Source organism: Gastrolobium bilobum, unplaced genomic scaffold, assembly GCF_033153095.1.
Source record: "Gastrolobium bilobum isolate Gb01-03AN ecotype WA unplaced genomic scaffold, APGP_CSIRO_Gbil_v1 utg3828, whole genome shotgun sequence".
NCBI classification, from domain to species: domain Eukaryota; kingdom Viridiplantae; phylum Streptophyta; class Magnoliopsida; order Fabales; family Fabaceae; genus Gastrolobium; species Gastrolobium bilobum.
The window spans coordinates 122,547-150,244 of record NW_026898686.1 but is presented as its reverse complement, the minus strand read 5'-3'; the positions used below and the strand labels follow the sequence as shown (position 1 = coordinate 150,244).

General features: G+C 37.6%; 2 protein-coding genes and 1 pseudogene across 2 annotated transcripts; 2 read left to right on the top strand and 1 right to left on the bottom strand.

Moving 5' to 3' along the window:
• Positions 1–806: 806 nt before the first annotated feature.
• On the bottom strand, positions 807–3,134 carry LOC133318359 (uncharacterized). The gene is made up of 3 exons (XM_061520346.1): positions 3,035–3,134; positions 2,784–2,983; positions 807–968 (listed from the first exon to the last, which is right to left on the bottom strand). Exons 1-3 carry the CDS (start codon positions 3,132–3,134, stop codon positions 807–809), a joined length of 462 nt encoding a protein of 153 aa, XP_061376330.1.
• A 5,178-nt stretch (positions 3,135–8,312) lies between these two features.
• Positions 8,313–9,697, top strand: LOC133318358 (uncharacterized; annotated as a pseudogene).
• Positions 9,698–23,065: 13,368 nt separating this feature from the next.
• LOC133318357 (uncharacterized mitochondrial protein AtMg00810-like) lies at positions 23,066–24,458 on the top strand. Its single transcript, XM_061520345.1, has 2 exons — positions 23,066–23,468; positions 23,617–24,458. The coding sequence occupies exons 1-2, from the start codon at positions 23,066–23,068 to the stop codon at positions 24,456–24,458; spliced, it is 1,245 nt and encodes a 414-aa protein (XP_061376329.1).
• The last annotated feature ends 3,240 nt before the right edge of the window (positions 24,459–27,698 follow it).

Below are 27,698 nucleotides of genomic sequence, written 5' to 3'. Positions count from 1 at the left end.
GAAGTTGATTGAACCTTGGACACTTGCATTTTCTCAAACTTCTCATTCAAGCTGTCAAACTTTTTGGACAACAGCTTTTGTTTAGCAAGCATCGCATCATTGCTTTCCAGCTTTATCACCCCTCTTTTCATTTGAGCTGATATGCTCTCATTCTCATTCCTTCCCAGCTTCTTTATCAAATCAATGGCTTGTTCAGAAGTACTTTGCCGAATAGAACCTCCAGCTGCACTATTAATCACCAACCTTGTTTCAGGAGAGAAGCCATTAAAGAATATTGCCACCTTTCTTTCATCGTCTCCTTCATAGTGCGGACACTTCCGGATAAGTTCCTGGAATCTATTCCAGGTTGCACACAGTTATTCTCCTTCAAGTTGGCGGAAGTTTGTGATTTCATTTACCAGCTGGTTGTACTTTTCCATAGAAAAGAAATGGGCAAAGAACTTTGATGACAAGTCTTCCCATGTCGTGATACTATTAGCTGACTGCCTTTCTATCCATCTGAAAGATTTTCCCTTAACAGCAAAAGGGAATAATTGAAGCCTGACAGCATCGGCCGACACTCCATTGTGCTCGGTAGTGTCACAGATCATCAGAAATCGATCTATGAACTCATGAGGATCTTACTCCTCAGCACCAGAGAACTGAACCCTTTCCACCAAAGTAATCAGAGATGGCATCAGCTCAAAATTGTTTGCCTCCAGCGTCGGCCTGATTATACTTGAATTTGGCCTATTGAACACCGGAGTCAGAATGGTGTCCAACAATCTTGGAGGTGGGTTGTTTGCATTGTTGTTGCCAGCAATCGCTTATATTGGTTGTACAGGTACGTTGTTGAATTCTTCCCAGATTATCTGCTTGGCAACTTTCCTCAGTCTCGTCTCAGTTCTTGCAATTTCAGAATCAATCACAAAATCTGTAGGAGCAAGTCTACCTCGCATAAACTCAGAAAACAAAATAATTAGTAGCACCTGCAAACAGAAAACAAGATAGAACAAAATAAAATAAAATAAAATAAAATAAAAAAAATAAAATCCAATCTCAAAGATCAACGGTTATTTGTAATATTGGAATTAGCAATCCCCGGCAACAGCGCCAAAAACTTGATGCTCTCCGGCAAGTATACCGATCGCACAAGTAATATAATGAGTAAGTAAAGTATCGTCTCCACAGGGATTGTAAACCAAGTACTACAATAACCAGTCCCCTTAAGTTGGAAAACTCGGTTTGTTGTTTGGAAAATTGTGAATTGAATTTGAGTAACAATATGAAATAAAAATAAAGACTTGTTTTTATATTTTTATTTAAGAGAAATAAAATAGTAACAATGAGAATTGGTTTTAAAAATATGAGAAACTATTGTAGCTAGAGCGCACTCACCTTATGATCCCCACTTCTTACTTTGGATCGATTCACAATATTTATTCTTATAATTACTCGGATAAATTATTATCTATAAATATTTATTAGTTAACCCTCAATTCCTTGCAAGGTTAACCCTTTAATCTCCAATTGGAACCCCAATTCCTTGCAATGTTCCTCATGGTATTAAGAAATGAACACAATAATTTAAGCATCCGCAATTAAATACACATCTATTCCTAGCATGCACACCAATTGTTGTCTTACCCCCTTTCAAGATCAAAACCCCAATATTCCTATCTAGGGTTCTAACCCTCAAACTATTCCCAACTATGAGATTGATCAGTTCTAATAAAGAGAATAGGAAATACGCACAAGGTAGAGACAAAGATAATTATATAAATGAATAAAACTAAATCAATCCATCGTAACAAGGGTTCACATAGGGCTCGTGACCCTAACTACAATAAAAGAAAACTAGCCAAGCATAATCATGGCTAAAAATAATCCAATATTCCAAAGCATAAAATTACGAAGAAAAGAGAAGAAGAAGAAATGTAGAAGAATCCTCCTGAGCTCTGCCGTCAGCCTCCTTCAAAAGACTAGGTCTGAATCCGATCTCTAGGTCTAGCACAAGGATCCTATTTATAAACTTATTTTTTTTCTTCTTCCAAAAATACCCCCGCGAAAACACGGTATAATTTCCCGCAACCCGGCGCCACTTCGCGCGGAGCTGCTGACTCAACCAATTCTCGTGACTCGGCGCCAGTTGGTGCCATTCTTCATCTTTTGGGCGCCACTTGGCGCCACTTTCCTTCTTTGTGGGCGCTAGTGGTCTTTCTTATGGGCGCCTAGTGGCGCCATGATGCTTCACTTTGGCGTCACTTAGCATGAGTTTGGCGCTAAGTGGCGCCATTTCTCTGGACTTTGGCCTATCCTGCACCCGGGTGGAATTTTTCCTGGAGTCGCGTCAACAGGCTTTTTATAATTTGTAATTTTCACTCCTCTTTTCCTGTAAAAACACAACCAAAAGGTGAATATTATTGATATAGAAAGAATCAATATAAATAGCAAATATGTATTTAAATTGCTCTCTTATGACCCAATTCTTATCAATTTTAACATGGAAAAACCACACTTGCCAGAGGCACATCATTGCCTCCCAACTAGCGCTTGTTTAACGTCACGAGCCTGACTCAGACTATTTAAATCTCAGGTGAAAGTAGAGGAACAATAATTGTGTCGCTATTTACTTGCCCTCCATGATATAATTTCAATCTACACCCGTCGACCTTGAAAAATCTTTCAGTATTGAGAGGGGCAATTGTACCATATGGAAATACTTTCTTAAAAACAAAGGGACCAGACCAACGAGACTTGAGCTTACCTGGAAACAACCTCAATCGAGAGTTGTATAGTAATACCTGTTGTCCTGGCTCAAACTCTTTTGGTTGGATTTTCTTGTCATGCCACTTCTTTGTCTTTTCTTTATAAATCCTGGCATTCTCATAAGCCACCAACCTGAACTCATCTAGCTCATTTAATTGCAGTAATCTTTTATCATTAGCTTTTGATGGTTCAAAGTTCAGAAATTTAGTGGCCCACAAGGCTTTATGTTCTAATTCTACAGGAAGATGACAAGACTTACCATATACCAGTTGGAATGGTGACATACCTATAGGTGTTTTGAAAGCGGTCCTGTATGCCCAGAATGCATCATCAAGTTTCCTTGCCCAATCTTTCCTTGAGTTGCCTACAGTTTTCTCCAAAATCATCTTCAGCTCTCTATTTCAGATTTCTACTTGTCCACTGGTCTGAGGATTGTATGGTGTAGCCACCTTGTGAGTAACACCATACTTTGCAAGCAAGCTTTCAAATTGCTTATTGCAGAAGTGAGTGCCCCAATCACTGATGATAGCACGAGGAACTCCAAAGCGGGTGAAAATGTTCTTTCGCAAGAAAAACATCATCACTTTTGCATCATTAGTAGGTAAAACGGCAGCTTTTACCCACTTGGACACGTAGACCACAACAACCAAGATGTATTGGTTAGAATATGACGTAGGGAAGGGTCCCATAAAGTCAATTCCCCAAACATCAAACCCCTCTAGTATGCAGTTGAGGGGCATCTCATCTTTACGGGATATGTTTCCCGTCCTCTGGCACTTGTCACATTTTTCCACGAAATCTTGTGCATCCTTGAAGATTGTGGGCCAATAATATCCACTTGCAGCACCTTTTGTGCATTCATGTTGCCTCCAAAATGCCCTCTATAGTTAGATGCATGGCTGTGCCACAGAATGTCCGGCACTTCAAATTCAGCAGCACATCTACGAATAACACCATCAGCACATTGAAAATAAAGAAAAGGGTTATCTAAGTGATACTTCTTTGCATCATGAAAGAATTTATTTTTCTGCTGCCAAGTAAGATCATCAGGCATTAGTCCAACAGCTTTGTAGTTTGCAAAGTTCGCAAACCATGGACTTATAATAATAGCCATCACTTGCTCATCAGGAAAGGAATCATTGATCTCTATTTCAGGTCCTTCTTGCAAGTCCTTATCTTGAATCCTAGACAAGTGATCAGCTACTTTGTTTTCCACTCCAGCTTTGTCTCTGATTTCCAAGTCAAACTCCTGGAATAGGAGTATCCAACGCAACAAACGTGGCTTTGCATCTTGCTTGGTCATCAAATACTTAAGAGCAGCATGGTAAGTAAATACAATTACTTTAGAACCTATCAAATAAGGCCTAAACTGATCTAATGCATAAACTACTGCTAACATTTCTTTTTCAGTGGTGGCATAATTGACTTGTGCCTTATGAAAAACTTTGCTAGCAAAGTAAATAACATGCAATAACTTATTCTTACGCTGACCCGATACTGCATCCATGGCATATGTGCTCGCATCACACATGAGTTCAAAAGGAAGACTCCAATCCGGCGCCGTTAGAACAGGCGTTGTAGACTGTAGTAAGCTTTTCCTTTAACATATTGAATGCATTGAGGCAAGCTTCATCAAAAAGGAATTCATTTTCCTTCACCAACAGTTGGCTAAGAGGCTTTGCAATCTTTGAGAAATCCTTAATGAATCTCCGATAAGAACCTGCATGACCTAAGAAACTTCGTACAACATTAGCATTAACGGGAGGGGGAAGTTTTTCAATTAACATTAACTTAGCCTTATCAACTTCAATTCCTTGTTCAGAAATTTTATGGTCTAACACAATGCCATTCTGCACCATAAAATGGCACTTTTCCCAGTTTAAAACCAGATTGGTTTCCTGACATCTTTTCAAAACCTTAGCTAAATTAACTAAGCATGAATCAAAACAAGAACCAAAAACAGAAAAATCGTCCATAAATACCTCTAAGGATTTTTCTGCCATATCAAAGAAAATAGAAAGCATACACCATTGAAATGTCACAGGCGCATTGCAGAGGCCGAATGGCATCCTTCTGTAGGCAAAGACTCCAAATGGGCATGTGAAAGCCGTCTTCTCCTGATCCTCTGGTGCTACTGGAATTTGGTTATAGCCGGAGTAACCGTCCAAGAAACAATAAAAGGCATGACCGACTAACTTCTCCAGCATCTGATCAATGAAAGGAAGGGAAAAATGGTTCTTCCTTGTTGCATCATTCAGTCTTCTGTAGTCCATACACATCCTCCAACCAGTAATAGTTCTGGTGGGAAGTAGCTCATTTTTCACAACAGTAACTCCTCCTTTCTTTGGAACTATCTGTACTAGACTTACCCATGCAGTGTCAGAAATTGGGTAAATCTTTCAGCATCCATGAGCTTCACTACTTCCTTGCGAACTACTTCCTTCATTGTGGGGTTTAATCTTCTTTGAGGCTGTCTCATACGTTTAACATTGTCTTCCATCAGAATTTTGTGATTATAGAAAGAAGGATTGATGCCCTTCAAATCAAAAATACACTACCCAATAGCCGTCTTGTGCTCCTTAAGCACTTTCAACAGCTTCCCCTCTTCATTCGTAGACAACTCCCTATTGATGATAACAGGGTATTGCTCTTCATCTCCCAAGAAGGCATACTTCAGAGTTTCAATAACTCTTTCAATTCTGTTTTTGGTGCTACTGGAACTAAATCATTTTCTTTCTTTTCTAACACCTCAAACACAACTTCAAGCTCTTCTTGTACAGTCATTTCATCTTGATCTTTCAACTCTTCTTCGAGCTCTTGATCATCAAATTTCTCTTCCTTAACCACCTCTTCAAATATATCAAGTATGAAGCAATCACTCTGGTCAGATAACTTTTCAACGTATGTCTTGGTTTGATAGTTATTTTTCTTCTTTTGGTTTTGATTTCCTGGGGCATGGCACTCATATTACCTGCTGAATTGGTACTATTGACACTGGTGATCAAATACCAGCGTCAGATTCTTCGTTCCCTTGATGCCCCTGTTATTCAACGCATTGTGCGACTGGTATTGATATTGAGGAGGGGCTGCCTATCACTCGTCCTGTTGAGTGATCAAAAACTGGCTTATTAGATATTAGAATCGGTTCTTCGCATGGTATCAGAGCTTGAGTGACCATGAGGTCACGAGTTCGATCCTCACAGCCCCCACTTGTGGAATTAAATAAGCATAAGGTAAACAAAAAATTGGGCCTATGCAATAATCCACGCTTCAAGCCCAAAGGGCTCTTGCGAGATGGGGTGTGCGAGAGAATATAATGTAATTCATTAAAAAGGCTCTCACCTAATACCTTAAGGTTTCGGGTTGAAATGATTCTTTAACAGCATTCTTCCAGGGTATCAGTGAAAAATCCCTTGCTGAGATTGTTTCAGCGCTTTCTAAGGATGTCGAGAGTCTAGATTCATCAGCAAAACCAAATATCATGGTGAATGGAGTTTTAATTGCATGGGCAGCAAGGTTAGTATTGATTGCGGAAGAGGTTTTCTTCACTGATGTGAGTCCAAAGATTAAGAAATTTTTGAAAGAAGCCATCGAGCCATTCCTGGAAGGAACTTTTAATGGGAATGGATTTTTATATGATTAGACATGGGGTGAGATTATACCAAACAAAGTTGTACTGGTACCGGTGATAATTTTTAGTTTCGAGCTTATTGTGATCATCATTGTGTTTTGGGATACTTCCTTTATGGAATTGCAGTGCTTTCTTACATTGACCAAGAATGGGGTAGGAAGTATAAACCTCCAGCATATTCACTCACGGAAAATTTTAAGAACTTGAGCACAAAATTAAACTCCAAGTATACACGTTTAAGGTGTTTTAACCTTTACGTATTGCACTCTTGGGATGTATGGTTAGCTGTGTTTCAAGATTGAAGATATCAGTTGTACACCAGTGAAGCTATAAACGCATATTATTCTGCAGCCTTGATGGGTCTTGAATACTGTGATTCCTTTCTTTTTGCCATTGGATCAACACTTACAACTTTGGAAATTAATGCAGCTCAAATATTGTGTCAAGTGAGATGACACAAGTTTTGAAATTGAAAACGTGTCACAAGTTTTCAATGCATGATGCCTAGACTCCCAATATTATTATATATTCAAGAGAAAACGTTGTGGACCTGTAGAACAAAACACCAGTCATTTTTTAAAGCAGTTTTTCTCTTTCCTCATACATATATTCTGACATGCTTCAGTTGGTAAAAAAATTACACCAATTGTCGTCATCTGGAAATGACATAAACCACAGCCTGTGATAACATATAACAAGTTTTCAAAGTATAACGTCTGGACTCTCTCAATATTATTATATAATGAAGGAAAAATGTTGTGGATATATAGAAGAAAAAATCATTCATTTTTTAATGCGATTTTTCTTTTTCCTCATACACATATTCTGACATGGTTCAGTTTGTCTAAAAAGTCACCTAGTTGCCTCATATTCCACATTTGGAAATGACATAAACCACAGCCTGTGATAACGTGTCCCAAGTTTTCAATGCATGACTCCTGGACTCTCTCAATATTGTTATATATTGAAGAAAAAATGTCGTGGACCTGTAGAAGAAAAAAACCATTCATTTTTTAATGCGGTTTTTCTCTTTCCTCATACACATATTCTGACATACTTTAGTTGTTCAAAAAAGTACACCAATTTCCTCTTATTCGACATCTGGCAATGACATAAACCACAGCCTGTGATAACGTGTCACAAGTTTTAAATGCATGACGTTTGGACTCTCGCAATATTATTATATGCTTCCTCGCCAATCAAGCTCAGTGTTAACCTATCTAAGATCACTTTTGATGCTTTTCTAGCATAATTCGGATAGTTTTGTTGCCGGATTCTGATTTGAAACACGAGGGTGTTCTTGACAAGTTCAGTTTATGCTATTGTGTTAGGTGATGCTGTTCTTAGAAAAACCTTTTATGTTGAGTATAAATGGGAGAAGATTGGGTCGGGTGATTTGCTGGTGTTAGCCCACTCTCTTCATCTTCAGCTTTTGTCTAATTGAGAAAGTGATGTCACTGTTCTGGATGACTTTAAGTATAGAAGCATTGATGGAGAACTTGTTGATATGATTGTGGATTCATGCATTTTGAAAATGGACCCTGTTTCCATAACATGGCATTCTTTCATTAGGTGAAATGTGTTAAGACTGAAGAAAACAGAAGCATTCTTTCATTGTTATTATTTGTTTACTTTACAGTATGATTTATTATGTATATTTTTTTCTCAAATTAAATTGATTGAAAGTTCATTCATCTTATGTGCCAATAATGTTTGTTATCTAGTCTGCTTATTTTAATGTAAATGATTTTTACTCTGGCGGTATGCTTTTGTGAAAAGAGTGAAAATTGTCTTCAGTTTTTTAATAATGGGCCCACAGACACGACACACATTCTGTTTGCCCTTACTTAAATCTTACCTAAATTAAAATGTCTTAACCCACGCGCCGCACTAGAAACTAGAGAAAACACAGAAGAACTAGAATCAGAGGAGAATGAGGACTAACAGCGTCCCCGACGACCTCGTCGCTACCAAGAAATCACTCAAAGACATTGTCGATTGCATAGCACAGATGCTTGGGCTCGTGTTCACCTTCTTTTTTGGCATCATATCTGATTGTGGTAAGGATCTTTACCACAAGCATCCTAATATTATTGGTTTTGTCATTGCTGTTATTCTGTATCCGTACATGACGTTCTTCTTTGCTGTTCTTTGCAAAATCAAGTAGCTGGATAACTTTTTCAACGTATGTCTTGGTTTGATAGTTATTTTTCTTCTTTTGGTTCTGATTTCCTGGGGCATGGAACTCATACTACCTCCTGAATTGGTACTACTGGCACTGCTGAATCAATACCGGCGTCAGATTCTTCGTTCCCTTAATGCCCCTACTATTCAACGCATTGTGCAACTGATGGTGGGTCCTATTAATATTGAGGAGGGGCTGCCTATCACTCGTCCTGTTGAGTGATCAGAAACTGGCTTATTAGATATTAGAATTGGTTCTTCACATGGTATCAGAGCTTGAGTGACCATGAGGTCACGAGTTCGATCCTCACCGCCTCCACTTGTGGAATTAAATAAGCATAAGGTAAACCAAAAATTGGGCCTATCCAATAATCCACGCTTCAAGCCCAAAGGGCTCTTGCGTGAGGAGGTGTGAGAGAGAATATAATATAAATCATTAAAATGGCTCTCACCTAATACCTTAAGATTTTGGGTTGAAGTGGTTCTTTAACAGCATTCTTCTAGGGTATCAGTGAAAAATCCCTTGCTGAGATTGTCTCAGCGCTTTCTAAGGATGTCGAGAGTCTAGATTCATCAGCAAAACCAACAATCAAAGTGAAGAGAGTTTTAATTGCAAGGGCAGCAAGGTTAGTATTGATTGCGGAAGAGGTTTTGTTCACTAATGTGATTCCAAAAATTAAGAAGTTTTTGAAAGAGGCCATCGAGCCATTCATGAAAGGAACTTTTAATGGGAATGGATTTTTATATGATCAGACATGAGGTGAGATTATTACCAAAAAAAGTTGTACTGGTACCGGTGATGATTTTTGGTTTCGAGCTTATTGTGATCATCATTGTGTTTTGCGATACTTCCATTATGGAATTGCAGTGCTTTCTTACATTGACCCAGAATGGGGTAGGAAGTATAAGCCTCAAGCATATTCTCTCACGGAAGATTTTAAGAACTTGAGCATAAAATTAAACTCAAAGTATACACGTTTAAGGTGTTTTAACCTTTACGTACTGCACTCTTGGGATGTATGGTTAGCTCTGTTTCAAGATTGAAGATATCAGTTGTACACCACTATAAACGCATATTATTCTGTAGCCTTGATGGGTCTTGAATACTGTGATTATAACACCTCGCAATTCTAAATTATATATATTAAAATATTAAATGAGGATTAAAGGGTAGGATTAGTGAAAATCTTGAAAATTAGGCCAAACTACAAAGAAAGGGCAAAACGATAAATTAGCCATGCACACAACCCTAGGAAGGAAATTGAGTAAGAGGTTTCAAATGATAAAAATAACCCTGGAAATGGATTCAGAACGAAAAATTAAGTGGATAGGCAAGTTTCAGAAAATTCAATGAATAGTGTTTTTACCGGGTAGTGTGCCGATTGAGTTTTGAGCTCTAGGTTTTGAATACAAGTTATAAATGGTTTATAGAACTAGGGAATATGATTTCTGATGAAATTTGACGAAAATTAGTAAGTTTGGGGAAGTGTGCCTACGACGCGCGTAACAGCTTAAAACAGCATTTTCTCCGAACGGCAGAAAAACTCAGGATTCATCTAATCAAAGGTAATTAAAGGACAATGGTTAATATTAAAAATTAGAGTTTCTAAATAGGTTGTGAATTTATGGACGTTTAGCGAAATCGGAGGGAAAATTCATGTTATTTTGAAATAGCGTGAGGTGGCGGTAGGGCCCACCTCACTTAAAAATCCTTTAAGCCACCGAAGCTAAACACTAGTCAACATTTTCTCTCTCCTTTCCCCTTGCCTAAACCGTGCAGCCGCCCCTTGGACTCCATTGTTGAGTTTGATTTTCTTCATCTCATAACTTTCTCAAATCTTAACCGAATCGAGTGATTCTTGTCTTGAAATTCGATGGAAATCATCACCGAACCCGTTCCACCGATTAGTTTCCCTTGAAACCCTCTCTATTGTGAGAAAAAGGGCATTTACAGCCATAAAATTATTGGAGGATTTGTGATTTTGGGGTTGATTTCTTAAGCCATTGCTTGCCGGGTGCTTGGAGGAGCCTTGTGACGTAATTGTGAGTAAGTTTCTTCACCTTTTGATGGTTGATTCATGGATTTGAATTTATGAACCCTAAGCTTGTCTTTCATGAATTGTGTTGTTAGAGAGCTCAAATGGAAAATGTGTATTAGATGATAATGTCTTAGAATGATGTATTAAAGCTATAAATGCAATGAAAATTATTGGTGAAAAATATGATTTTTAACTTAGGAAAATTTGATGGTGCCATGACTTTGGATTTTGGAATTGTGTTAGGATTGTGTTGGTGAGTTGTTGTATGATTAAATGATGTTATAATGGGATTGTATGAGGTGTGGAATAGTTGGAATTGATTGAAAATCCCTTGGTGTGTGCTATGTTTAATTTCAGCCATTAAGGGGAAAATAGGGGAATAAATGTTGAAAAATTATTTGGATGATGTGTTGTGTAATTGTATGGTAATTAGATGAGTTGTGTGGTGGTTGGAAGGTTGGAAAAATAATTGGTAGTGTTGAGTGGTTAATTGGACCTAGAGCAAACTATTAGGCAAAACGACGTTTGAAAGACGTAAAATGAAAAGTGGCACTTGATATGGCTTTTTGGTAACCTAATGATGCCTAAGAAAATGAGAAAGAAAATTTAAAAAAATAAATTGTAAAATAACACATGCTTGGCCGAACCTACATGGTGTATGGGAGGATTTTTGACATTTTCGTAATTTGATAGATTTTCCGTGTATTGATAATTCGTACATGGTTGTTGTAGGTTGTCGTACGTTGATTTGAATCCCGAACTGTGAGTTCGGGGATTGCCCTTGGTCCTGGACCAAGTGGAATTGAGGTAAGTGATTGGAACCATGCTTGTGTAATTGATGACTTGCATGTGTTGTATGAATTTTAAGTAATTGGGAATGTCCTCTGTGTAGACATTTCTGCTGTATAAAAGCTCGGAGAATATATTACTGGGAGCTAAGTGAAGAGGACTATACATGTAACCTCTTGGTATTGGGGCTTGATCCCCTTGTGTGTTCCACCATGCCCGTTGAGGGTGATGCTATTTGTAAGTAAGTAATGTAGAATAACATGATCATGCATTTAGTATGTATATTGGTACATAGAATGTACCGAGTCTCTGGCCAGTAGACAGTTTTCTTTCGGGCGTTTCGGACTTCCACTGGATAGGTCTCCGAGAGGGAGTTCCAGTTGACCTAGGGTCGTGGTGTGTGATCCGGATAGGAGCACACTAGGAAGCCTCGGGTGTATATGGATGGGAGGGGTACCTTGGTTGGATGTTCTTGGAACACGCCTTGGATGAGACCCGTAGGCTTATATGCCGAGCCATTAGCCACATATATATATATGAGAAAAATATTTCTCAAGCAGCTTGAGATATATATATCTCCTTCCACCTCAAAATTATGTCATTTTATTTATTTATTTCCTTTTATTAATTGATTCACCTTTGAATGGTTATGATTCCTTTTTTTCTCTCTTCCTTTATCACCATTGATCCATCTTTGTATGGTTATGATTTAGTAGTCGGAGATAAAGTTATCTCAAGCAGTTTGAGAAACGATAAGCCCTATATATATCACAAATGCACACATCTCAAATAATCGATTTAGAGGCAACTATAAAAAAAATAGATAGATAGCAATATAAACGCAACTATAAGAACTTTTTTGTAGATAAATATAAAATTTACTACATGCTGATATAAAATGCTGACGGTTAGAGATGACAAAAAGTGCTCGGCCAGAGGGTCGGCCCGCCAACACGTTTTTTTTTTATATTTACTATCTAACAAACCCATATTTATGTGACTAAGATCATTGGATGTAGTCTTATAACTATTTCATAAACAAGTATCTAAACAAAATGAAAAATCAGATTGTGATAAATAAAAGTTCATATCTGAGAAATACTGAAAAAAATCGAGTCAAACTACGTAATTTCTGAATGACTACGGAACAAGCTAAAATGTAGCGATATACTTTTACGATTTGCGTTAACTTTTACGAGACAAACAAATGGAACAAGTTTTATTTGTTTATTTGTTTTTAACTGGTGAAATTATTACACTTACAATTAAAATAATTAGTCATGATATCAATTTTTGGAGTAATATCCGCCAATTCTTTGGAATATATATTTAAAACTAAAATAAAATTACACTTATAATTATATTTATTTTTTTAAATCATATATGACTTTAAAATATAAATAAGGCATAAATTATTACTTTTAAATATAAAAACCTATTACATGCTACGATAGTTAAAGATGGCAAATTGGAGGGTTTGTCTGCTAGGGTTTGCCCTTACAGTCCGTGCCTTTTCTATGCAATCGACGTGGGAGCGTGATTTGGATCCTGATGAGATGGCTATTATGCAGCAAAGTCAAGAGAAGATCAAAGGGGGGAGGCAATTCTCTTCAATGAGAAAGACAGCGATGAAAAGGACAAGGAATGGATGAATGAAAAAAGAAGCTTTAAGGAGATCTTGATGCGTCATAACGGCGAATAGGAATTAGAGGACGATCAGCATCAGAAGACAGCAGATAATATGATGGTCGAGAAAAATGACAGTAGCATTCCTGAGGTTCTTATGGAAGCACGTCAGGATGGGAGAATAAATTTCAAATTTTTGGCTAGTTTCAAGGAACGAGCATGGAAGCCTTGGAAGCAATCTCTCATAGTCAAAGTTCTGGGGAAGAGAGTTGCGGTGAATTTTATGAAGAAGAGGCTCGAGAATATGTGGGCGAGGGAGGGCAGGATCTATGTAACAGATATTGAGAATGACTATTTTTTGGTGAGGTTTGAGAACAAGAAGGATATGGAGTTTGCTCTCATGGATGGACCGTGGATCATCTTTGATCATTATCTGGCCATTAGAAAATGGGAACCAGATTTTCAGGCTCATACAGTATCAATAAGTAGGGTTACTGCATGGATCAGATTGCCTGGGTTTCTTGCAGAATATGTTAACACTTCTTTGCTCCACAGTGTGGGCAATTGGATAGGTGAGTTTGTGCGTTTGGACTCAGCAACTACAACGTTTGGAAGGGGGAAATTTGCTCGGATTAGTGTGGAGCTCGATCAGAAGCAACCGTTGAAAAGCGAGTATTTTATTGAGGGGAGGTATAAAAAAATAGAATATGAGGGCCTTCATCTAATTTGTTTCTCTTGTGGTAGATATGGGCATAATGCAGAAACATGCTCTTCTGCAGTGCAAACAGTAGCTCAAAATACGGTGGGCAAGTCGGATATGCATGAGGAGGGAATCAATCAAATAAATAATCATGAAGGAGAGGAGAAAGACTCTCAGTTTGGGCCCTGGATGGTGGTTAATAGGAGCAGGAGAGGCAAAGTGCAAAGTGGTAAAGGAAGTAACGTGACTGGGGAGAGGCGGAAAGATGAGATTGCGAGTGACATTCAAATTCTAAAGCCTACTAAGTTGACGGAAAAATATATGGAAGAAGGGAATATGAGTCGCAAGGAAGATGAAAGTGGAGTGCAGTTTGCTGTCGACATTCAAAATTCTTCTCGTTCGACTGATAATAAGAAGTCAATGGAGCCTAAGGAAAAAGTGGTGTTGGTAGAAACGGAAAAAGAATTCAAGCTCATTTCTGATGGGAGGGAGGTGGTTAGTCCCGAAGTGCAACGGCTGGAGGGCGAGAAGGGTGTGGATTCAAAGGGGTCGAACTCTCCAGGAAAGAATAGGGAAAAGATTGTTAATCATGTTTTAGAGGAAGTGGTGCATGACGTGGTTGGCAGCAGCACGAATTCTGATCAGGTTTTCTTTGATGGGAATAATCAGGAGCATAAAGTGCATGGGAGAGTGAAGAGCGAGAAGGTTTCCACTAAAGAACTGAAACCTCCTGATCCTTTTTCAGCCATTAAAGGGGGAATAAGGAAAAATGAGCAATCAAGGAACATATCAGCTGTATCGATGAAGAGATCCATGTTGCAGGTGCATGATCAGCATGCGAAAAACCCAATCATTGTTAATGTCTGTGATCTTTTGGAATTGCAGAGGGGCGGCGAAGCCTAATCTTGGGAGGACTCTTAAAAGTATAGTGGTGAAACATAAGGTGTGTATGGTGGTTCTTATGGAGACTAAGACCGACGGGAGTAAGTGTAAAAAACTTCTGAAGAAAATCAATTTTGATAAAATGATTATAGAAGAAGCGAATGGTTTCTCTGGTGGTATTTGGGTTCTTTGGGATTCTGTGCGAGCTGAGGTTCAGGCTATTCAACAAACAAATCAGTACATTCACATGAAGGTGAGTTTGGTTGATAGTTTGAGTTTTCTTTGTACGGCTGTCTATGGTAGTCCTCATGAAGGTAATCGGCACCTAATGTGAGAGGACCTTATTCAGCTTAGTTCGTTAATTCATGAGTCGTGGATAATGGCTGGGAATTTCAATGACATTAAGGCTAGTAGTGAAAAAAAAGGTGGTTCAAGTCCTGACATTGCAAAGTACCAAAGATTTCATTCTTTCCTTGACCGTTGTCAAGTGGAGGATGTGGATTGTGTTGGTTCTAAGTATATGTGGCAAGGCCCAAAATGGAATCATTTGGAGCGGGTATTCAAGAAGCTGGATAGAGTTTGTGCAAATGTGAGTTGGAGAATTACTTTTGAAGAGGCTGAAGTGAGAACTTTGCCTAGGATTTTATCTGATCATAACCCTTTGCTGATAACTATGAAGAAACAGCAGCAAGATTGGAGTAATAGGCCATTTCGTTTTCTGGCAACTTGGATGGACCATCCTAGTTTTGAGGGGCTTATAGAGGAAAGGTGGAATTCTCATGTTGCAATCTGTGACATGTTAGCTAATCTCATCCCTCATTTACAAAAGTGGAATAAAGATGTGTTTGGGGATATCATTAAAAAAAAGAATATGTTATCACAGCAAATTGCGAGTATTCAAGCACAAAGAGAAAGAGCTGATAACCCTAGGCTCCAAGATCTGGAGGAGCGGGTTCAGAAAAATCTTAATATGACTTTGGAGCAGGAGGAGCTTATGTGGTATAAAAAATCAAGGCATCAGTGGATTGTTGACGGTGATAAAAATACAAAATTTTACCATCTCAAAACTGTTATTCGTCGGTGGAGTAATAAGATTTCTAGACTTCGGAATAGTTCAGAGCAGTGGATTGAAGATTCAGCGAAATTAAAGACCCATGTCTGCAATTTTTATAAAGATCTTTTTTCGGAGGAGGTGGTTGATCGTCGTTGGCTTTCATCCGAGAGTATGTGGCCGAGGCTCACGCAAGCGGATCTGCAGGCGCTGATTATTCCTCCAAATGATTATGAGATTTGGCAAAACATGTTTGATATGGGTTCATTCAAAGCTCCTGGTAATGATGGTTATCCTACTATCTTTTTTCAAAGGCAATGGGGTAAAGTTAAAACTCAGGTTTGTGAAGCGATTAAATTCATGTGGGCTCATCCTGAACCAATTCGAGATATCAACTCAGCATTATTAGTATTAATTCCAAAAACTAAGAAACCTGAGTACATTGCGCAATTTCGTCCGATTTCTCTTTGCCCAGTGATCTACAAGCTGTTAACCAAAACGATTGTTTCTCGGTTAAAGCATGTGTTGGATAAAATTATTTCTCCTGTCCAGGTTAGTTTTGTGCCAAATAGGTAGATTCAGGATAACATTACAATTGCGCAAGAGCTTATTCATGCTACGAACAAAATGAAAGACAGAAAAGCGTACATGGCAATCAAAATTGATTTGGTTAAAGCCTACGACAAAGTTAGTTGGTCTTTTATGCGTCGGACTCTAGAGGAGATTCGGTTCCCAGAGGGGCTGATTAATATCATCATGCAGTGTCTGTCATCTTCTAGGATCAATGTTTTATGGAACGGTGGCAAGACTGCGGAGTTTGAAACTTCTAGAGGCTTGCGTCAAGGTGACCCACTATCTCCTTATCTTTTTGTTATGACTTTAGAGAAACTTTCTCACATTATTTTCACGGCCAATATAGGAGGTTTGTGGAAGCCAATTAAGGCAGGGAGAGGTGGTCCAGAGATATCGCATCTTGCTTTTGCAGATGACTTGTTGATGTTTATGGAGGCAAAGGAAGATCAAATTCTCACCTTGTTAAAGTGTTTGAGTCTGTTTGAGGAGATGTCTGGCCAAAAATTGAGTGTTGATAAAACTTGTATTTTTCTCTCAAAGAATACTCCTGCTGAAACAGTGGATAAAATTGTTCAAATCAGTGGTTTTAAGCGGGTTAGGAATGTGGGGAGATATCTTGGAGCTATAATGCAGCATGGCCGAGTTTCAAAGAATTTATAAGATAGTTTAGTGGATAAAGTGCAAGAAAGAATGAGTAACTGGCAGAAACAGTGTCTTTCTCAGGCAGGGCGTATATCTTTATCTCAATCTGTGTTCTCTGCAATTCCTTATTTTCAGATGCAAAGTTGCATGCTCCCTAAAGCAGTTTGCAATCATATTGAGAGAATCCAGAGGGATTTTATTTGGGGAGACCATGATAATCACCGAAAACATCATCTTATTAGTTGGAATGTAATTACTACTCAGAAGGGTGAGGGTGGTTTGGGAATCAAACGTCTTGATCTTATGAATGATGCGTTTTTGGCTAAAAAAATGTGGAGAATGTACTCGCAGCCTCATCTCTTATGGGCGCAGGTACTTCTTGCTAAATATAAGAGGGGTAGCCGAAATCAGGCCATGTTTGAAGCTAGGAATGGCGATTCTAGTCTATGGAAAAATATGTGCAGGTTGTGGCACACTATGGAAGGAAACTTGTTGTGGGAGTTGGGTAATGGAAAAGAGATTCAGTTTTGGTGTGATAAGTGGCTGCCGATGGATCGCACGCTAAGGGAGCTGGTTATTGATGAGGGTAGCGTGAGAAATGATAATCTGAGAGTGGCTGATGCAGTTACGCAAGCGGGGGATTGGGATATGGAGTGGATCCGGTCAATGCTTCCAAGTAATGACTCTAATATGATTTATAGTTTTCTGCCTCCTCATGATGAAGACAGACCTGATAGGCTTATTTGGAGTTTCAATAATAGTCATCTAATCACGGTCAAAGAGATTTATAATCGTCTGTATGGTCAATGCGTCTAGTTACTCTTCCTTGTTAGGTTTTTTTTTTTTTTTTTGCTGGGGTTTAATCCCCTTATGTCTATCAAAAAAAAAAAAGATGGCAAATTGGTCTCGGCCTGGAAGGCCGGCCCACCCTGTCCGCCAACATATTTTTTTTTCTTCTTATATTTACTGTCAAACAAACTCGTCTTTGTGTGACTAAGTGTTTGTTAGAATATTAAACGTAATAACTCAAATATTTGTCAACTCTTCATCTCCTATATATGTCACAACTACACACATTTCATAAAGTTGATTTAGAGATAACTCTTCATCTATTACATGCTGATATAAAATGCTGGCAATTAAAGGTGACAAAATAAATTTGACCGAAAAAGTCGGCCCACCCCACCCGCCAAACGGACGAGTTAGCCCGCCAACACGTTTTTTCTCTCCTTATTTTTACTATCTAACAAACTATGCTGATATAAAATGTACTTTTTTTTTCTTTTCAATTTGTTTAAAAGAGGGGGTGGATATTGATGATAGAAACTCATTTATCAACATCAAGAGATAAACAATTTCTTTTTTGTTTTCTTAAAAAAAATTAGATATAAATATATATATTTGATAATACACACGTTCTAGGATGTGACTGTTTAATAAATAGATAGATTTTTTTCTAATTTTTTAATTCTGATAATATATTAATGTATGTATTTAATAAATAATGTGCAGGAGAATAAATAAATAAAATTTATTTATTTAAAAACATTTGTTCTTGAATTATTGGTTACTTTTCTAGAATAGAAAAATAAATTGAATTTATCAAATATAATTTCTAATTATTTTTATTTTATAAATTAAAAATTGATATAAAAAAATAGAAACATTACGATACATATCCTAAGTGAGTAGAAAATAACAATATGTTGTGTTTTAAAGGTCAAAATTTGGATCGATACAAATACATTCAATACTAACATAACAAAGATAATTATTCATGTCAAAACTCTCGACGGTAATACGACTCATTTGCTACATAGAATGATACAAGAAGATACGAATTACTCACCATTTTTACTTTTCAAATGAAAATAATTTAAATAATTTCAAATTAAAAAGTAGAAGTGGATAAGTGGAATAAATATATAATTATTTAATTATTTGATTAAAACAGTAGTTACCAACACGAATACTAGTAACACGAATGCAAATATAGGTTGAGAGTAGGGGTGTAAATGGGTCAGGCTGGCCCAGCCCAACCTACGGCTCGGCCTACATTGAGCCCAGCCCAGGCCCGGCCTTTCAGGAAAGTAGAGTAGGCTTAGGCTTATAAAAAAAAAATTAATAAATAGGCCATAGGCCAATTTTGTCAAGCCCGGCCTACAGCCTTGTAGGCTGGCCTATTTAATTTATTAAAATAAAATAATAAAATAATATTTATTTTATGTGGCAAAGACACAAAGTACCAAATACCAATATCTCTTATTTTTTGTGCTATTTTATTTTATGAAAGGAAAACTTGTCTAATGTCTCCAAATTTTACATGTTGTTGCAGCTTAATACCATGTAGCAATGGGTACCTTGCTGAATTATGATGTTACTGATGAAGATCTTTCAATAATAATCTTCTTTCCCTTGTTTTGATGGTGGTTTAAAGATTTTTAAATGAATGACATTCTCTTGTAGACTTTATTTCAGCATCCAGTAATTGTATTTTTCTTATTTTTCCCATTTCTTTGACTCTATTCCTCTATGATATACATTCTAGAGCTGAGGTATTATGTTGACTCTTTCTTGTTTGTCATTTTTTTTATGAGAAGTACTAGTGCATGCATGAATGGAAATTTCTTTGCTCTATACAATTATTGTTTTTGCTTAGTACATATAGTGGGAGGCCTACAAGGCCTGTAGGCCATGTCAGGCTTTCTTATTTTTGAAAATGGGCTGGGCTTGGCCTACAAATAAAGCCTTTAATAGGCCAGTAGGCCAGATAGGCTGATTTTTTTTTACGTAGGCTTGGGCCAGGATGGCCAAAGCCCAGCCCAGCCCAGCCCATTTACACCCCTAGTTGAGAGGAAGACAAAAAATCAGGGAAAAGAATCCTCTCATGTGTAATTTAACATAATCATGTCAGGTGGGAGAATCTTAATCCTTAATAATTAAATCAACGATGATGATTGTGTAACTTTTTATCTTTATATTTTTTCTCCCTCCTCCCTTATTACCATTCATTCACCCATGTATGGTTATGATTGTCCCACATGATATGGTCATGTTAATTAACACATGAGAGGATCCACTCCCAAAAATCAGTGTCGTATTGGAAATATGTTGAAAATTGACACTTCTAGTTTTAAACCATATCCTTGTCCCATTTTCCCTCTTCTTTTTTTAATTTTCAGTTTAATTGGAAGGATTAATTATGTAAAACAAAATAAAAAACTAGGAAGTTTAACAGTAACATTTTAAATAGACCAACTAAACCGTAATGCATAATAAACATATTACTAAATCCTAGAGGACAGCCCCCAGTAATAGCCATATAAGGCTCATTAAATACGATAAGGCCTATTGAATTAGATTAAATGTCAGCATATATATATATATATGGATCAGTAGTCTATTGTAATCAAGTTACTTTACATTTCAATATACAAAATAATTATTCAGTTACATTTTCCTTCAAGATCTTTCCATCTCTCTCTTCGTTTCTCACATGGTATCACAGAGCTAAAAGATCCATGGACAAATCACGAGCTCAAACCTCTGTTCAATCTTTCTCCAACCCAGTCTCATTCAAACTCGATGAAGACAATTTTTTGCCCTGGAAACAACAGGCTCTTGCCACCATCAGAGGCTATAATCTTGATCGCTTCATTGCTGGGGAACTTCCAACGAAACCTGCAGCAAAAGAAAGCTCATCAACAACTTCAGAAAAAGAAAAAGAAAAGGGATCAATGGACAAAGACACTACTGCTGATCAAGAAACCTCAAGATCCATTGAAATACAACAAGATCAACTGTTATTATCTTAGCTCCTATCTTCTATGTCTGAAACAATCTACACAAGAATGGTGGGCTGCCAGACTTCCTTTCAAATCTGGACAAAACTAGAAGAATTCTTTACATCACACACTAGAGCCCGTATGAAACAATTAAAAACTCAATTGAAAACCAGCAGAAAAGAAGGACTAGCATCAACATACCTACTTCAGATCAAAAAGGTTATTGATTCTTTAGCAGCAACTGGATCACCTATAAGCACTGAAGATCACATTGAAGCTATCTTGGATGGCCTTAATGAAGACTATGACAATTTTGTCACCTCCATCACTTCAAGAACCGATGCCTACACAGTAGGAGAAATTGAGGCCCTCCTCATGGCTCAAGAACAACGTATTGAGAGACACAGAGTTCATGAAACCACGACTCTACAAGCCAATATGGCCCAAATGCAATTTCGCAAACCTTACAACCCCTCTAATTTCAACAGAGGCAGCTTCCCTTCAAACAGAGGTGGAAGGTACACTAGAGGACGATTCTCAAGAGGAGCAGGAGGACGCAATACCACCTATCGTCCTTCCTGTCAAGTCTGTGGCAAGCCAGGTCACTAAGCATGGGAATGCTTTCACCGGTACAATCAGAATTATCAAAATCCCTTCACTCAAACCAACAACAACAACAACAGTAACTCCAATCTTCAAGCCAACATGACTGTCACCAAATACCTTGGCCCCAGACAACATGATGAAGACAACTCCTCTGATTTCTTCTCCACAACAGATTCCAATTGGTACCCAGGTTCTGGCTCAACCAATCACTTTACTCCAGACTCCAACAATTTAATCAACAAGACTCCTTATTCTGGCCAAGATTCGGTGCAAGTTGGTAATGGTTCAAACCTGAAAATACAAAACACAGGTTATTCTTTTCTTCATTCAAATGTCAACTCATTAAGATTTACTCTTACTAACCTTCTTCATGTTCCTGGTTTGACAAAGAATCTATTAAGTGTGTCCCAATTTGCCAATGAGCATGATGTCTATTTTGAATTTCATGCTAATAATTGCTGCATCAAATCACAGGCTACTCAGGAGGTCCTTCTCCAAGGCAGAATTAAAAATGGGCTCTATGTCTTTGATGGATCTAATCTGTCCAAGCAAGCTAACATCTCCAATTTAGCTATTACACCTGCACAATTAGATACACACAATACTATTACTTGTAATCACACTACCAACACTATCAATTTAAATCTTTGGCACCAACGCTTAGCACATGCTGCTTTTCCTATTGTAAAATCTGTACTTAGAAAATGCAATATTCCTTTTATAAATAAAACAGATTCCAATCTATGCTCATCATGTTGCATGGCCAAAATGCATCAATTACATTTACCTATTACTGCTACAATATATTCTTCTCCTTTAGAACTTGTTCTCTCAGATATATAGGGACTAGCTCCCATTGAAAGCACTTCAGGAGCACGCTACTACATCCTCTTTGTTGATGCCTACTCCAACTACTCTTGGATCTATCCCATGACCAACAAATCATAGGCTTTCAACATCTTCTTACAATTTAAGACCATGGCAGAACTACAATTAAATACAAAGGTCAGAAACTTACAGACAGACAATGCCAAGGAATATCTCAAGTTTGGTCCTTACCTTTAAGAGCAAGGAATCATCCACAGGCTGTCTTGCCCTTATACCCATCAACAAAATGGGAAACCTGAAAGGAAACACAGGCATATAGTTGAAACAGGGTTAGCTATTCTTGCTCACTCTCACCTTCCCACTAAATTTTGGGAGGATGCTTTTCTCACTACTACTTTTACCATCAACAAACTACCTACCCCCACATTACAAAATCAATCACCCTATGAAACTCTCTTTCACAAATCACCTGACTACCATTTTCTCAAAATATTTGGTTGTGCCTGCTACCCTTACCTACGACCATACAACAAAAACAAGATTGATTTCAGATCCACCAAGTGTATTTTCATTGGCTACAACACCAAACATAAAGGCTACAAATGCCTCTCCCCCAATAACCAACTCATCATAGCCAGACATGTCCTCTTTGATGAGGTTGACTTTCCTTACAGCAAAAATACCACATCCATCTCAACTTACCCACCTACTCAATCATCTACCCCTACTATACCCACTATTCCTATTAATATCAGTCAACATGCTATTGCAACTCCTCCAACCTCCCCTCCTACTACACCAAACACTGCCCAACACAGATCCCCCAACACATCTTCCCCACAATCTGATCCCACCACTATTTCAGTTCATCCCATGATTACAAGGGCCAAAGCAGGGATTTTCAAACATAAAGCCTACACAACTAACCTTGAACCCACCACTGCCACACAAGCCATGACCCAACCCCATTGGCTCTAAGCTATGACAGATGAATATAATGCTCTTCTCAACAATAACACATGGAAACTTGTTCCCCTACCACCAGACAGAACTCTCATTGGCTGCAAATGGATTTTTCGCACCAAGTACAATCCAGATGGTTCAATTCTTAAATACAAGGCTAGGTTAGTAGCCAAGGGGTTTCACCAACAAGAGGGTTTTGACTATCACGAAACTTTCAGTCCTGTAGTCAAACCAGTCACCATTCAGATCATCATCTCTGTTGCCCTCTCCAAAGGATGGCCCATACACCAACTAGATGTCAACAACGCCTTTATCAATGGTGATTTACACGAAGAAGTCTTCTTGCAACAACCACCAGGATTTTTTCACACGGACAAAACTCTGGTGTCACCTAACAAAGGCCCTATATGGACTCAAACAGGCACCAAGGGCCTGGTTCCAGAAACTCAGTAACACCCTACACACTCTTGGCTTCACTACTGCCAAATGTGACTCTTCACTGTTCATATCTATCACTCACACCAGTACCACTTTCATCTTGGTTTATGTCGATGATATACTTATAACAGGTTCATCCTCACAAGTGATTACAAACATCATTCAGTCTCTCCACACCACATTTGCCCTCAAAGACCTCGGTCAACTACACTACTTCCTAGGAATTGAGGCCACTAAAACCACTACAGGAGGATACCATCTTCATCAAACCAAATATATACAAGATCTTATACAGAGAGCAAAAATGGAAAACTGCAAACCTGTTCCTTCTCCCATGGCCTTCAGCATAAAACTCACCTCCACAGATGGATCCACACATCCTGACCCCACACAGTATCGCTCCATAGTAGGAGCCCTCCAATATGCCACCATAACTCGCCCCGATATCACCTTTAGCGTCAACAAGGTCTGTCAATACATGCACCACCCCCTGGACACTCACTGGAAGGCTGTAAAACGTATTCTCCGATATCTCAACGGCACCACCTCGCATGGCCTCACCATTCATCCATTAGAAAATTTTCACCTCACCGCGTACTGTGACTCTGATTGGGCCTCCGATCTTGATGACAGACGATCAACAAGCGGCATCTGTATTTTCTTTGGCTCCAATCTCGTCAACTGGTCCTCGAAAAAGCAAACGGTGGTCAGTCGATTAAGCACCGAAGCGGAATATCGCTCTCTAGCATCTACGATTACAGAACTTTCATGGACAAAATCACTGCTTTCAGAAATTCAAGTTCCTCTTCCGCGATCCCCAACCATTTATTGTGATAATCTCTCCACGGTTCAACTATCAGCCAACCCTGTGTTTCTCTCACGCACGAAGCATTTTGACCTAGATCTATATTTCGTCCGTGAACAGGTGGTCAGCAAGGCAGTCTCGGTTCATCACATCCCTGTGGTGGACTAAATAGCAGATGGGCTCACCAAGCCCTTGTCAAGGCCCAACTTTCTGGATTTCAAATTTAAGCTTCATGTGTTGGAGCCCCAAACCACACTTCAGCTTAAAGGGGGTAATAGTCATATAAGGCTCATTAAATACGATAAGGCCCATTGAATAGAATAGGCCCATTGAATTAGATTAAATGGCAGCATATATATATATATGGATCAGTAGTCTATTGTAATCAAGTTACTTTACATTTCAATATACAAAAGAATTATTCAGTTACATTTTCCTTCAAGATCTTTCCATCTCTCTCTCTCTTCGTTTCTCACACCCAGGAACATTTGTCCTTTTCATATCGAGCCTTTGTATAATCATTAATTTTTATGATCATTACTGTTTATCAGGCCTTTATGTTAGTATTTTGAGTTAGAGGTACGCGATAGAATGATTATATATCTACACTTTTGATGTGCATAGAGGAATGGAGTTTGCATTCATCATTTAACATGACACAAAAAAGTTTCTTACACACATAACATTTTGTGGGGCTCGCATTTTTTGAAGCAAAAAAAAAAAAAACTAAGACACGCAAACTCCATTACACAATTACTTTTTCTACAACATAACTCTTATAAAACCCTAGAAGAATAATATAACACAAGGCAATTAACTGAGATACAATGCAAATTTTTTTTATCTACCGTTTGTCAGTCGATTCACAAATTTTGTGTTATTTGTTATGCACTAAAACAATGCAAACATTTTTTAATAATTTTTAATGGAGAAGATTATACTTACAACCTATTTTTGTTTACAACCTCTTACAACCCATATTTTAACCGTTGATTTTCGTCAATCAACGGTTAAGATTTTCTCAAATAAAATGTATTAATTAATTATTAATTCGCAATAAATGATAACCGTTGATTGACGGAAATCAACGGTTGAGATATGGTTGTAAGAGGTTGTAAACGAAAATAGGTTGTAAGTATAACCTTTCCATTTTTAATTATTTTAATATTTATCATTTAATTTTTCTGACACGCTAATGTCATTTATAATTTATTAATACTGATAATATATTTTTAATTAACTTTTATATTTATCATATAATTACAAATAAAAAATACAATTATATAATTTAATTATAAGTAACTATAAAAAATATTTGCACCTAATCCTTGCCAACTATCAAATCCAGTGTACAGTTACTCCATCAACACTTACTATTAACCTTACAATATAAGGAGTTGGACAATTCACTGCAGCCAACGACAATTTACATTTATGCTTTATAGCATATATGGATAAGCAACTGGAATTTCTATTCATTTTGCATACCATGGACAAAAAAATTAAAATCTTAATGTTTTAAGAAATAATTACGAATATATAATTGTTTTGAAACTATTTACGAATCTATTGTCAGGTATGACTCATACTTCACATGCTAATGAAGGCCCTTGTTGTTGGGGCCAGTAGAAAGGTAACTGGGGTCCCACTTTCAGGTGAACGGGCGGGGGTCTAGGGGACAGCACCCCTAGGCCCGTAGAGGTTAGGTACTATTGTGAGCCTCTGATATTTTGTAATTTTTTCTTTTCTTAGTAATTTCGGCTTGGACCCATGAATAGTTGTTGTTAGGATTTTTCAATCTTAATTATATTCTCCTTGTAAATCGAGTGACTTGGAACGAGTGGTGGTGAGGTGAATATAGTACAAATAAGCTGGACGTAGCCTAAATTGAGTGAACTAGGTAAATCACTGTGTCTATTCTCTCTATCTTTCTCTTTTCGTTTGCGATTTTTGTGATTGTCGATTTTCAACATCTATAACACTTGTTTACGTCTAAACTGGGCGTGAATAGTCACGCCTCAGTTAGGCATGATTCACGAGGCATTCACGCCTAATTCAGGCGTGACTCGTCTGGTGTTGACACGTGGCACAAAAAAATCAACTTATGAACCGTAAAACTTTGGAAGGCTATAACTTTTGACTTTGGTATCCGAATCAGGTAATTTTTTTTGATTTCTCATAACTTTTCGAGATCTAAGCAATGATACCTCATTTGAAATATTTTATCTCTCACAATTTGAATTTGTACAAAGGTATTATAAGAGCATTTAAACTCAAAAGCCTCCGAGTTCTTCTCGAACCGACACCAAACACAATCTTCTTTTTAAAAATCTTGAAATTGTAAAAAATAATACAAAAAACAAACATTAACTCTGTTTCATAGGTAGTGCATGAAGAATGACCTGGTTCTATCTTGCAAGCTCTACCACATCCATCTAAGAGAGATAAGAGCTCGCAGACACAGTGAGAGAGATTGTGTTCTTTGTCTTTGTTGAGAACAATAATGGAAGTGGAAGAGAGCAGGAGCGGGAAGTAGTTTTCTCAAAAAGATTTTTGAAAAAAATGATAATATAATATATGTGGTCTCATTCTGGAGGTCCTTTTTTAAAACAAAAATTAATAGGTGAGTTTTTTGGCTCGGAAGTCTGAATCAGGTGATTTTTTTATTTCACGTAACCTTTTGATATCTAAGAACTGGAAAATTTTCGGAGAATTATTTGTTAATGTTGGGAAGTAAAAAATTAAATAACATTATTTACAAAGATAAAATATGCCAAAAGGGGCATCCAATTGCAGGCTTTTTCATGGGATTTTAGATTCTTCTGGTGGACTTTAAGCTCTAAAACATGTTTAGATAAAAGGGTTTGAGGTGCTATATATGTTTGTAATAGTACGTTAATAGTATAATTCACCTCGAACCTTCTTATCAAAACATGTTTCACAGCATAAGAATATATTTTTAATGCAATACATCAAAAGTTTTGTATTTTTTAATGCAATATAAAGAACATTATATTCTCACCAATTTTTCTCACACTTTTATATTGTGGCACTTTCTTTTCTCACAAATTATACACTATTTTTTTTTCAAACACTTGGTAGAAAATATATGTTTTAATATGACATTATATATTCTTATTTATAGATGGACTAATCTATTTTGATGACATCTTTAATTGCACACCATGACTTAAAAAGACTTTCTCAATTCACAGTGATAAGAATACAACCCATAAGATAGGGGTAGGGAGGTTCTAGTAGGCAGAAGACTTTGTTTGGTGTTGATTCGAAAAGAACTCAAAGGTTGTGGATTTAAAGGTTCGTAGGGTACCATTGTTGCAAATTCAAAATGTGTTTGTGAGAGATAAAATATGTCAAATGAGGTTTTATTGCTTAGATCTCGACAAA

Excerpts from the sequence above, each read along its gene's own strand:
- LOC133318359 (XM_061520346.1), bottom strand. The coding sequence starts at position 3,134 with ATGATTTTGGAGAAAACTGTAGGCAACTCAAGGAAAGATTGGGCAAGG. Across the intron at positions 2,984-3,034 it reads CGCTTTCAAAACACCTATAG|AATTAGAACATAAAGCCTTG; the intron begins GTATGTCACCAT and ends ATCTTCCTGTAG. Across the intron at positions 969-2,783 it reads AGTTTGAGCCAGGACAACAG|GTGCTACTAATTATTTTGTT; the intron begins GTATTACTATAC and ends TTCTGTTTGCAG.
- LOC133318357 (XM_061520345.1), top strand. The coding sequence starts at position 23,066 with ATGACAGATGAATATAATGCTCTTCTCAACAATAACACATGGAAACTT. Across the intron at positions 23,469-23,616 it reads CCCTATATGGACTCAAACAG|GTTCATCCTCACAAGTGATT; the intron begins GCACCAAGGGCC and ends TACTTATAACAG.